General features: G+C 47.5%; 1 protein-coding gene across 1 annotated transcript in view; it reads right to left on the reverse strand.

Moving 5' to 3' along the window:
* The window catches only part of LOC114591142 (uncharacterized), a 33,150-nt gene extending 21,755 nt beyond the window's left edge, over positions 1 to 11,395 (reverse strand). Inside the window, 7 exon segments of the mRNA XM_077923628.1 lie at positions 3,319 to 3,448; positions 3,450 to 4,186; positions 6,764 to 6,890; positions 8,008 to 8,090; positions 8,745 to 8,826; positions 9,014 to 9,521; positions 11,220 to 11,395. Of these exon segments, the coding sequence (XP_077779754.1) occupies positions 3,319 to 3,448; positions 3,450 to 4,186; positions 6,764 to 6,890; positions 8,008 to 8,090; positions 8,745 to 8,826; positions 9,014 to 9,430 (1,576 nt within the window). The 5' untranslated portion in view covers positions 9,431 to 9,521; positions 11,220 to 11,395.
* Between the last annotated feature and the right edge of the window lie 2,115 nt (positions 11,396 to 13,510).

Consider the following 13,510-nt stretch of genomic DNA (forward strand, 5'->3'; position numbering starts at 1 on the left):
GAAAAATGGATGCCGTTTATTCAGTCTTGAAATGGAGATAAAGGCATTTTCTCAACGTTCTATTGCAGCTCAGGAACTTGACAGCTCGGGGAAGGGTTTCTATCCTAGGGAGTGCAGGGAAGGAGCTGGGGTGTCCTGGGGGTGTCATCCAGCATTTATTTACATGCCCTAGAGTAGGCGAAATGACAGCTGGGTGTCCAATAAAATTCTTACATCATACTCAATGTGCAACTGAGGATGAATTTCCCTAGAGCTCAGCTCAGTGTTGCACGAATTGGGGAGACACTCACCAGGCTACAGAAGGGGCCATCGATGCAGCTCCTGGGAAAGTCAAAGCCCACTTTCGCCCCCACTCTGCAAGCAGGAAGCCACACAAGGCGGAGCTGCATTGGCACTGGAGGATCCCGACTGCCCCCCTCCTCCCTAATTCCCCCCCCCCTTTCCTCTCTAGGAACCTAGTTCAGTTGCTTTTAACCCTGAGGAGGCCTTGCAGTACTATCTCTCTCTCTCAAAGCAGGAGCCAAAGATGAAACGCTCACAGATGGGGCTCAACTGGCCGGATGAAGACTCAGTGGCACTTCGGGTTCCCAAGCCAACATAGGGGGGGTTGCAGTGGGTGCAAGTGGAAAGCAATGCAAAGACTTTGGAAAGAAATCAGAGGCAGAACCCATTGCACATGTTTCTGCCCCATTCATGACAATAGTCGAATGTGAACCTGAAGTTGAGGGGTGGTTTCCTAGAGGGGAAAATAATAGCGGGTGATGGGGACTGGGTCCCCCAGGCAGGGGTCAGCAAACTTTTTCAGCAGGGGGCCAGTCCACTGTCCCTCAGACCTTGTGGGGGGCCGGACTATATTTTGGAGAAGAGGAAGAGGAAGAGGAAGAGGAAGAAGAAGGAATTCCTATGCTCCACAAATAACCCAGAGATGCATTTTAAATAAAATGACACATTCTACTCATGTAAAAACACGCTGGGCCGGATTTAGAAGGCGATTGGGCCAGATATGGCCCCTGGGCCTTAGTTTGCCCACCCATGCTCCAGAGCAGCTTGCCAGCTGCTTCCTGCCCCCGCCTTCACCTCCACCTTTGCTGCAAAGGCTGCATGGGGCGTGGGAAGTGGCTGGATTCCTTCTTTTGCTGTAAGGGCTGCATCTGGAGTTTACCTCCCAGTCTGGGGTGGGCTCCCCTTTGCGCTGTGGGTGAAGGGGGGAGTCAGAGGGCCTGGAGGGGCAAGGAGCCTGGGTGGAAGTGGATATGTGGGGAGATCAGCCAGTTAAATTGGGAGAAAAATGGGGGCAGAGCTTTTGAGGAGGTGGAAGAGGGGGTGCCAACTTGAACAAAATACTGGGGGGGGGGTCGTAAGCCCCACCCTGCATAATCAATCACATGATGTGGCATGGACATACCACGGCATGTCAACATGGGGGCAGCCCCCTCCAATATTTTATTGGGGGGCCTGAAGGAACCTGGCCTATGGGAGTTGGCTCCTATGTCCCCCATGCATCCCCCACCAGAACACAACTGGTGAACCCCAGTTCCAGATGGTCACCGCTGTGTCCTACATAAAGGGGAAAAAATAGCTAAGATTTAGTCGGAAATGTAGGTGAGCTCAATAGGCTAATAAATGACCTGAGAATTATTGTAAACAGGTCAATACATCAGCAGGTTTAGAATAAATTCAGCAGTATAAAGTATGTGGAAATAAAATGTGAAAAGAGAAGATATGGATTAGAATATGCAGTGGTAAAAGACAGTAAAAGATCAAGCCATGGAAAGGTGGAAGGGAAGTAAATGTCTCAATTTTTGATTGTAATAATGTTGAAAACTGTAATGATGAAAAAACAAATAAAACCATATTGTAAAAAAAGAAAAAGATCTTCTGGTCTGAAAATTTAATCAATGAGCATTTCTACAGCTGAGTGGCAGCTTTGATATGAATTAGCCTTGTCAGCCAAGACAGCCTAGACAGCCTTTTAGCATAGAAGTCAAAGAAAGAGGGTGACCATACATGTGCAAAAAGTCCTGAATGGCGTGGTGAGAACTTGTGGAAAGCAGTTTTCTCCTCCCATTCATAGTCCTAGAAGCTCAGGCTATCCCATGAAACTGACTGGTGAGAGATTCAGGGCAGGTATAAGGAAGTACCGATTGACACAGAGCATATATATAAATCTATCTATCTATCTATCTATCTATCTATCTATCTATCTTATAGGGCTTTATTCACCTGCTGCACAGTCTCATCAATGGATAAAAACTAATCAGGGAAAACAAGAGTGTCCCTATTGCAATTTTTTAGATAAAAAATTACATAATAATTACATAAAGATACAGTATGGACAGTTTCTAGTTGCTCACTTCCTACCTGAAGCATTTCCTTTCCCCATTCATAGCAGTGGGTTGTATCTAATGTTAATCCTGCCCAAAGTGCACCCACTGAACTTAATGAACACAACAACTTGGGTCTGTTAATTTCAGGGCGGTCCAACTTTTCATACCAAGGGGCTGCAAGAATACTTTATCGCAGAACACATGAGCCACAGAATGAATTAAATTTCCATATTGTAAATTGAAGTGTTCACAATATAGTTAATATTATTTAATATACACAATTAAGGAAATTAATGAAATATACAGTACCTAAGTAAATACACATATATTTAATATATTTAATTATTAAAACAAATTTAATACACAAACAGATGTAGGTGCTTTTGTTAACACACAGAATTTTTTTTAAAAGGCTTTGAGATTCCCTCCTGCTTGAATGTTGTGGGGGCCACGAAAAAAAGCTGGACCCCCTTGGTCTACTCTAAGCAAGATTAACACTGGATATGACCAATTTGCATGATGTCTCTCTATACGAATTCCCTGATGGGAAGAAGGGAAAAATTGGGATGGAAGCATTTTTATGGATTCACCCCATGTGATTTCTCTGATAAGTGAGCATCACTCTCCCAAGTGTTAATACAGTTTCCCCCTTTTAAATTCATTGATGGCAATGGATATTTGTGTTTCTTTGAAGCTCTTTCCAAACTCCAAGCACTGTAGACAGCATAAGAGTCTATTGGGGCAATGTCCCACCAAGTGAAATTTCAAGCAAAAGCCCTGCTTAGGGAAGTTTTTGATGTGTGACATTTTAATGTATTTTTAAACTTTGTTGGAAGCCGCCCAGAGTGGCTGGGGAAACCCAGCCAGATGGGTGGGGTACAAATAATAAATTATCATCATCAGCAGCAGCAGCATCATTTAACCCCTTCTCAAAACCTCACATTCTTCTGCCAGAATACATGTGCGAAGTCTTGAAGGTGCTATTATTTTCTTTTTGTTGCCCTATTACAAAAAAAAGAGTAGGATGGGCCACACTCCTGGCACTGATATGGATTCTTCCCGCTGTGAATACCTTGATGAAGATGGAAAATGGTACATTTAATAAAACTCTTTCCACATTTACAAGCACTGATATTGTTTCTCCCCTGTATGGATTCTCTGGTGGGAAGTGAGACTTTCCTTCCAGCTGAAGGTCTTCCCACATTCCAAGCACTGGTAGGGTTTCTCCCCGCTGTGAATTCTTTGATGGCGGCGGAAATGTGTGCTTCTGTGGAAGCTCTTTCCACACTCCAAGCACTGATAAGGTTTTTCCCCGGTATGAATCCTTTGATGGGAAGTGAGACTGTCCTTCCAGCTATAGCTCTTCCCACATTCCAGACACTGATATGGTCTCTCCCCGGTATGAATTCTTTGATGAGAAGTGAGACTTCTCTTGGTGGTGAAGCCAATCCCACATTCCAGACACTGGTAGGGTTTGTTCCCACTGTGAATTCTTTGATGGGCGTGGAGGTTGGAGCTCTGACTGAAGCTCTTTCCACATTCTAAGCATTCGTACGGCCTCTCCCCTGTATGAATTCTTTGATGACGGCAGAAATCTGTGCTTCTGTTAAAGCTCTTTCCACAATCCAAGCACTGATATCGCTTCTCTTCGGTATGAATTCTTTGATGGGAAGTGAGATTTTTCTTCCAGCTGAAGTTCTTCCCACATTCCAAGCACTGATAAAGTTTCGCCTTGTTGTCAATTCCTTGATGGGAACTCTGATAGATGCTCTCTCCACACTCCAGATATTCATATGGCTTCTCTACTGTGTGGAGTTTGTCATGGTCTCCCTGATTCTTGGTTTCCAATTTGTCACCTTCTGCAAAGACAACAAAAACTTATTAGAGATCCTTAGGAGGAAACAGAACCCCAAATTACTGAACAATGCCCAATAATGGTTGTGACGAAGGAAGAAATGAAGGGACTTAGATGAGAGGCAGATCTTACTACAGAATTAACTCCCTTTGGTCGCCAGCATTTACTGAGAGCTGGCTCGCTAAAGACTGTTGAATCTGGCCTGTGTAAAACTGGGTTCGGCTTAGTGTCGAAAGTCATTGGGTCATCTTTGACCAATCACTCTCCCTTTCAGTCTAGCCTACTTCACAAGGTTGATGTGCAGGTAAATGATACAACCATGTCCATTCTCTTCAGAACTGTGAGGAGTAATAGAAAAGATGAAAATATGATAGAATGTAAAGGTTAGGCTTAGAAGTTCCATGGGCAATCCCTGACTTCTCTAGCTAAAGCAAAGGCGGTGAACCTCTGGCACGTGCGTCTGATGAGGGTCTGTGAGGTTGTTTTCTGCTGGACCTGCAACTTCTGGTGTGGGAAGATAAAATGTTGCTGTAAATGAAGAACGAGGAGCTTAAAATGCACTCCTGATTGCTCCTTGCTGGTGGGGCTCCCTCTCAGTAACCATCAGCTGATCGTCTCTGTCAGGATGCCCCACTGGGATCAGCAGCATTAGGGAATCCTTCATCAGGAACTGCCTAGGTCACCTGATGAGGCTCCTGGAGCTGATCAGCTGATGAGCCTGAGATTTATCACTTTGAAGTTCATCTGCAATTGCCCATGAAAGGCAGTTAAGCCAAATAGCAAATTATACAAATTATACCTACGGGACCTCCTGGTATGCCCCGCGGAGGACCTTAAGGTCCACAAATGACAACATTTTGGAGGTCCCAAGTCACAAAGCGGTTAGACTGGTCTCAACTAGGGCCAGGGCCTTTTCAGTACTGGCCCCAACTTGGTGGAACGCTCTGTCCCAAGAGACTAGGGCCCTGCAGGACTTGACATCTTTCCGCAGGGCCTGCAAGACAGAGCTGTTCCGCCTGGCCTTTGGTTTGGACTCAGTCTGACCCTTATGTTTCCCTCCCCTTTATGATTTTGACTTTTAAAAGGCGGCTGCATTTTAAATTGCATTTTAACCTGTATTTTAAATTGTTCTTTTTCTTTTTCTTTTTCCCTATTATGTTTTTACTGAAATTTTATTGGTGTTAGCCACCCTGAGCCTGGCTCTGGCCAGGGAGGGTGGGGTACAGTGGTGCCCCGCAAGACGAATGCCTCGCAAGACGGAAAACCCGCAAGACGAAAGGGTTTTCCGTTTGCGAGTTGCTTCGCAAGACGAATTTCCCTATGGGCTTGCTTCGCAAGAAGAAAGCCCATAGGGAAATCTCCGGGGACCTCTTTTAAATGCTGGCGGTGGGGAGCAAAGCCTTCCCCCCCCCCTCCGGCCTTCAGAAGAGGTCCAGGAAGGCCGGCGGGGGCCGAAAGGCTTTGCTCCCCACCGCCAGCATTTTAAAAGCAGTCCGGGATAGCAGGGAAGCGCTTCCCGCTATCCCGGACGGCTTTTGAAGGCAGGCGGGGGGAGCAAAGACTTTTGCCCCCCGCCGGCCTTCAGAAGAGGTCCTGGACCTCTTCTGAAGGCCGGGGGGGGGGCAAATGTCTTTGCTCCCCCCTGATCTCAGCGCGCGCAGGCTTCGGCATGCTGGCAACTCTCCGCAAGCAGCCGGAGCGCTCCCGCTGCTTGCGGAGAGGTCCGCAAAGCCTGTCCCGGACGGCTTTTGAAGGCAGGCGGGGGGAAGCAAAGACTTTCGCCCCCCGCCCGCCTTCAGAAGAGGTCCAGGACCTCTTCTGAAGGCTGGCGGGGGGCAAAAGTCTTTGTCCCCCCTGCCTGCCTTCCCAGGGGCTTTTAAATCGCCCCGGACAGCGGAGAAGTCCTCCGCTGTCCCAGGGTTTTTTAAAATGCTGGGGGTGGGAAGAAAAGCCCTTGTCCCCCCCCAGCCTTCAGAAGAGGTCGGGGGACAGACTGTCCCCGGACCTGGTCTGAAGGCGGTTTCCATAGGAACGCATTAATTGATTTTCAATGCATTCCTATGGGAAACCGTGCTTCGCAAGACAAAAAACTCGCAAGAAGAAAAAACTTGCGGAACGAATTAATTTCGTCTTGCGAGGCACCACTGTATAAATAAAAATTATTATTATTATTATTATTATTATTAGGGGTGGGTAGGACTCTGGGTAGGGAGGACTCTTGAAGAGATATTTCTATGAAGGCAAAAGCAGCATATAGCTATGGGAATCTGAGATGAGTAAAAGCCCACCTCTTTTCTGAGATGGATTGCTGAAGTCAGTGGTTTCCTTTGGCCAACCAGAAAATTAACGAGGGGCTACTTCTACCCTCAACAACCCTGAAACTCACATTCCAAAGGCCTGGGAAGTTCAGACCAGTCTGATAATTCTTTAGAAGGGCATAACTGGTGTATGAGTCCTGAGACAACACAGTAATACTTGTCGAAATGCTGTACGTGGTGCCACTGAGCTGCATCAGATCATTCATCATAAAACATCATATTGAATTTCACAGCAGATATTATCATCCAACGGGGAGCCATACCAAGAGACGCCACGATCACACAGTTCTCCTCCATGACACTGTTATGCAGTGTTCTCTGGTCAGGATTCAGCAGGGCCCACTCCTCATCCGTGAAGTATACAGCCACATCCTCAAAGAAAACTGTACCCTAAAATTAAAAGAAATTATGTCCTCCTGATAGAAAGAATAAAAACTTTCTACTACTATTTGCTGTCCAATATATTCTATGAAGTGCTGTGCTGTCTTAAGTGGGTTATTTCCCATTTTAAAAGTGGGCATTTATATTTTAGTTGGGACGTGGTTGGTGCTGTGGGTTAAACCACAGAGCCTAGGACTTGCCGATCAGAAGGTCGGCAGTTCGAATCCCCACAATGGGGTGAGCTGCTGTTGCTTGGTCCCTGCTCCTGCCAACCTAGCAGTTCGAAAGCACATCAAAGTGCAAGTAGATAAATAGGTACCGCTCCGGCGGGAAGGTAAACGGCATTTCCGTGCGCTGCTCTGGTTTGCCAGAAGCGGCTTAGTCATGCTGGCCACATGACCCAGAAGCTGTACGCCGGCTCCCTCAGCCAATAAAGCGAGATGAGCGCTGCAACCCCAGAGTCGGTCACGACTGGACCTAATGGTCAGGGGTCCCTTTACCTTTACCTATATTTTAGTATCTGTGTAAGTGGTTTTTACGCTGCTAATAAGTCTTGCTGGCACCTGTCTGTCTCGAGAGGCAATGGAGTGTTCCTCCGGGGGTGAAGTCAGAATTAGCAGCACCAAAGTGACCTCCCTGGGGTGCAAGCCTGAGCAGTGTGTCTGGAGATCCTAGGCTGCACACATGACAAGACCCCGTGGATGCTCACGAAAGCTTATACAGAGAACAAACTTAGCTGGCCTCTAAGGTACTCCTGGACAATTTTTATTTTTTTATATGTATTTCGACTGCATCAGACCAACACGGCTACCTACCTGAATTGTGGGAAATAGACCCTCTGTGGCCTCTAAAATAAGCATGGGACCGTCTAGGGAGCTGAGACCAGGTTTCCCAACTTCAGAGGATGCAACTGGCAGACATTAGATAATTGACTCTGGCGCAAAAGAATGTAAAATAAGGAAGAACCTAAAATTGATAGCTGACTGCTAGGCGACATGGCTCTTTATTCTCAGGATTAAAACATTCACTGAGTAGCTTTGAAAGCGAAGTGGAAGAGAGAGAGATTGCTAAAGTCTGAAGGAGAGGGCAGGAGCACCCAGACTGCCCCCAGTCTCCCTTTCCTTACCTGACCTTGTTCCACTGAAACTGCTACCCTTCCACTGCAATGAGGAGATGTCTGAGGTGATCTTGCTGAAATCATTCCTTCACCTGCAAGATATAAAGGGGGATGGAAGCCAGGACGCTTGTCTCCGAGATTCAGCAATGCATGCCTAACTACACATGGATCTTAAAGGTAAAGGTAGCCCTGACAGTTAGGTCCAGTCGCAGACGACTCTGGGGTTGCACGCTCATCTCACTCTATAGGCCAAGGGAGCCGGCATTTGTCCGCAGACAGCTTCCTGGTCATGTGGCCAGCATGACTAAGCCGCTTCTGGCGAACCAGAGCAGCGCACGGAAACGCCGTTTACCTTCCCGCTGGAGTGGTACCTATTTATCTACTTGCAATTTGACGTGATTTCGAACTGCTAGGTGGGACCGAGCAACGGGTCGGCAAGCCCCAGGCTCAAGGGTTTAGACCACAGCACCACCCGCCACATGGATCTTAGAAGATACCTATTCAGTGTTTCTACTCATTTTATGTTATAGTGTGGAACACATCTCTCCCGCTTTGGATGCTTGGAAAAAAAGGTCGAAATGCTGGTCCCCCTGCGTAAATGCTGAAATGTTGCAAATCAACACATTTCTCAGTGGTGGAAAAGGCTGGAAGACAACAATCTACTACTCTAAATGATTAAAGGGGCCCATGGATTTATTTCAACATCAACAGACCAGATTGAGATACAAATTAAGACCAATCCTCACCCAGTGGCCCCTGTCTGGTGTCCGATGGATTCCTCTCCACCTCTAGGAGGTCAGTGCCCTTTTTTGCAAACGGATCTTGTATCTGAAACAGTAACAAGGATGGAAGACATCAAATGGGGAGAAGGAGTAGAAAAGCCACGACAGAGGTAGGAAATGAAAAGTTGCTGAATATTCTTTGGATGTTTCCCCCCCCAAAAAATTAAGAGAATTTTTGGGACGCCCTCCCTCACATTCTGCGCCCCTTGAGATTGTCTAGATGAAACTCTCACCTGCTCCTCCTTCTGCTTCTTGACCTCTGCTTGACTCAGGAGGAAACCTTCGACCAGGGCCACTGCCTGGGAACTGGTCTCCGCTCCACACTCCCTCACCCAGCTCTCCATCTCCAGTGGAAGGACAGTCAAGAATTGCTCCAGGATGACCAGGTCTAGGATCTGAGTCTTGGTGTGCTGCTCCGGCTTCAGCCACTGACGACAAAGATGGTGGAGTTGACTCCAAACCTCTCGGGGCCCCTTGGCCTCCTGGTAGCAGAACGCCCTGAACTGCTGGCGCTGCACATCTGAGCTGCGGTCGTCCTCCTCACCCAGGATCTTCTGCACTGTCCTCTCCCAGAATCCCCTACTGCTCCCGGTCTTGATGGCATCACAGCCTCTTCCTTTTTCGGGGCCTGCCGAGTTTTCCTCTTCCATCTATGCTCCAAGGAGGCCTCCAAGAGGTCTGAAGGAAGTCCTCGGTCTTCTGCCAATTTCAGTCTGCCCTAGTTAGAAGCGCTACAAAGACCTATAAAGCCAAGACGTTGTTCTGTTATTAGACGCTACACTGCCAGGAGAGGAAAAATTGTTCCCTGAGCCAGCCTGGAGGGTTCTCGCTAGCAACCAGGCCAGATTATAGTGATGCAATAGCCCTCCTCGATTGAAAGTTATGAAGCAAAATGTGCCGGCCACCTTTTAAGCCAGCTTTCCTCAACCTGTAGGCCACGGGACACTCCTGGGCCTCAGCACCCTTCCAGGTGGGCCTTACAGCCTCAACGCTCCCCATGCTCATCCTTAGAGATATGCAAGGCAGGCTGCTTCTCTCTGTTTCTCGTGGTGTTGCAAAGGCAAGGGAGTCAGCCTGGTTCCTCACCACCTTCCTTTCATTGCTTTAAAGCAAAGAGTTAATTCTGAACTGTCTTAACAAGTGAGTTGTTTTTGAACATCAGGCAAAAGTTAGGAATCACCCAGGGTCCCGAAGAGAGACTGTCCCCCAACACACCCTGATTTAGTGCATCCTTTTCATCCTAGCAAGCTAAAGGCAGCTTTTCTGTAACATCTGAGATCACAAAAAGGTTGTTTTCTGCAAATCCTGTCAATGTGTGTGACTGAAAGTGCCCTGTGATTCCGTCCTGACAGGTGTGAGCAATGGGGCTCTGCAGTGCCCCACCACCAATTGGCCAGAGAGTGTATTAAAGGGGATTATTTCCCTTTCATACAACAGGATGTGGGGCAGTCATGAGAATTTTTCCCAGGGAGGAGCAAAGCATTGCTATGATTATTAAGTATTCAATCTATATCCCACTCTTCCTTACGAAGGGGTAAAACACTGAAAGGTGGGGAGAGGCTAGTTTGTCCCCCAAAATGTACACACACACACACACACACACACACACACACATCCTGCCCTCAGGTTCTACTAATACTAGAAACTTTGTCTCTCTTTTAAAATGGGAATCTGGATTATGGTTCGTGGAGAAGGGAGGAATTTTCCCCTTACACACCCACTAAACAAATCCATTTGACCACGCTGGTTTGCTTTCATTCAGTGGTCTCTGCTGCATTTGATTCCTTTGATTAAAAGACCACTTGTAGTTTTAAGGAATGTTTTCCGTTCAGTCTCATGTTTGGGGGTCTGCATGTCTGAATGGGCACCTGCATGTCAGTCAGGAGGCTTGATATTGCCACTTGCTTGGGGGGTAGGGGTGCATTATAATTCTAATCAAAACTGCAGTCGAATGCACACTTCCATCGAGGTCAGCTCAGCGTTGTACTTTAAACACTTCCCTCCGGTATGATTGACATCCTATGCTCTTTTAAAATCTGGGCTTTTATGGGAGGGCGGGTTATTGGATTGCTGTTGTTTTTATTTTGATCATGCATTTTGCGGTTATATATTTTGATTTTATCTGAGAACTGCGGATATAGGGCGGTATATGAATTCAGAATAATAATAATACTGTAGTAGTAGTAGTAGTAGTAGTAGTAGTAATAATAATAATAATAATAATAATAATAATAATAATAATAATAATAATAATAATAATTCTAAAGCGGCCTCGACCTTGCAGAGAGGGAATAGACCTGATCCCTGACTTGGGTGCTCTGGGGGGGGGATCTCGTATGGATCAGCTGAGCAGGCACCCTCCCCGCTGCAGCCCTGGGAATCCCCTTTACCCAAATGCATCAAATTGGGGCGTGGGGGGGCACGGAAATAAAGACTCACCAATTCAGAGGTGTCCACCGATGTAGCACTTGCGAGGCACAAAGGCCACTTTCGGACCCCGAAGGTGGGAAGCACCGTGGGGAGGAATGTTTGTTCTGATGTTCCCCCTCCCTCGCCCCCCAATCCCATTTCCCTTCCTCTCTAGGAAACCAGTTCCGGCCCATTTTAACCCTTAGAAAGCCAAGCAGCGAGAGGGGCTGCGCGAAGCTCGGTGGCGCAACTCCTGCAAAAAGCGTGCGGACGCTCCAAGCTCAATCCGCGCCATTTCCACGTGGCAAGTGATGGAGAAGAGATCCAGGGAGAGAGAGAGAGATGGTCAGGCTGCAACGTCAGTTATCTGAATTTGGGTATAACTGTAAACTGATTATTATTATAATTATTGCTGTTATTAATATTATTGTTATTGGTTTTATTGATTTATTGGTTTGTTGCTTGTATAGGGTATGCTTGGTGTTTTGTTGTGTTTTATATGTTGTAACCCACCCAGAGTGGGAAACCCAGTCAGTTGGGCAGGATATAAATTACTGTAAAAGTTGTTGTTGTTGGGCGGGATATAAATTAAAAGTTGTTGTTGTTCTGCGACTCTCAAAGGAGGAGGAAGAAGAAGAGTTTGGATTTGATATCCCGCTTTATCACTCCCCGAAGGAGTCTCAAAGCAGCTAACATTCTCCTTTCCCTTCCTCCCCCACAACAAACACTCTGTGAGGTGAGTGGGGCTGTGAGACTTCAGAGAAGTGTGACTAGCCCAAGGTCACCCAGCAGCTGCATGTGGAGGAGTGGAGACTCGAACCCGGTTCCCCAGATTACGAGACCACTGCTCTTAACCACTACACCACACTGGCTCTCAGGCCCTGAACTTGAGGGTGTTTCGGTCTGAGGCTGCATACATGCCCAAGACACTGCAAAAGGATCCCCGGGAACTGTGGTTTGTGAAAAGTGCTGGGAACTGTAGCTTCGAGGGGTACACTACAGTTCCCAGGATTTGCACATGTGCTTTAAACGTATGGTGTGTGCGTTGCTCCAGAGCTTCTGATTTCTTGATCCAAAGGACTCTGTAACTGATCAGCTTCAGTGGTGCCCTATGATCGTAGAATTGTGGAGTTGGAAGGGACCCCGGGGGTCATCTAGTCCAACCCCCTGCAATGCAGGAATGATCTTTACACTTGGCTGTTTACTTCCAATTTAGGGGCTCCCCATTCCAGCGCAAGGAACCCTGGTCTGCCAGTCTCCTCTTTTAGAAGCAGCGCGGGTGGCGCTGTGGGTAAAACCTCAGCGCCTAGGACTTGCCGATCGCATGGTCGGCGGTTCGAATCCCCGCAGCGGGGTGAGCTCCCGTCGTTCGGTCCCAGCTCCTGCCCACCTAGCAGTTCGAAAGCACCCTTAAGTGCAAGCAGATAAATAGGTACCGCTTTATAGCGGGAAGGTAAACGGCGTTTCCGTGTGCTGCTCTGGTGCCGGTTCGCCAGAGCAGCTTCGTCACGCTGGCCACGTGACCCGGAAGTGTCGGTGGACAGCGCTGGCTCCCGGCCTCTAGAGTGAGATGAGCGCACAACCCTAGAGTCGGACACGACTGGCCCGTACAGGCAGGGGTACCTTTACCTTTAACACCAGTAACACCTCCTGCCAACCTAGCAGTTCAAAAGCACATCAAAGTGCAAGTAGATAAATAGGTACCACTCCGGCGGGAAGGTAAACAGCGTTTCCATGTGCTGCTCTGGTTCACCAGAAGCGGCTCAGTCATGCTGGCCACATGACCCAGAAGCTGTACGCCGGCTCCCTCGGCCAATAAAGCAACATGAGCGCTGCAACCCCCGGGTCGACCGCGACTGGACCTAATGGTCAGGGGTCCTTTTATCTTAACACCAGTAATCGCTGCCACTCTCCTGGAAGCGATGCTTCATCACTTCAGGAACGTGTAAAAAAGATATCCATTCCCTCTCGGGCCAGAAGGGGGCGACAGCAGGAAGGTAATAATAATAATAATAATAATAATAATAATAATAATAATAATAGAAGAAGAAGAAGAAGAAACACACACATATACAGAGGGCAAACCAAGGTTTAATGTGCTGAGATAAGACAATAGACACACAAAAAACAAACCACAGTTCCTCGTGATTCTTCTGCAGGGGTTAAATGTGCTTTGGATGCATTTGGAGTGCACGGAGAGATGCAGAAGGAGCTGATCCTGCTGCTTGGCGATCTCTCTCCCCCTAGAGGTTTCCCCCATAACTTGCCACCTTTAAAAAAAATTAAAGCAATGTCCAGCACTGAACCCGGGGGCTTCAGCC

Source organism: Podarcis muralis, chromosome 2 (genome assembly GCF_964188315.1).
Source record: "Podarcis muralis chromosome 2, rPodMur119.hap1.1, whole genome shotgun sequence".
NCBI lineage: Eukaryota > Metazoa > Chordata > Lepidosauria > Squamata > Lacertidae > Podarcis > Podarcis muralis.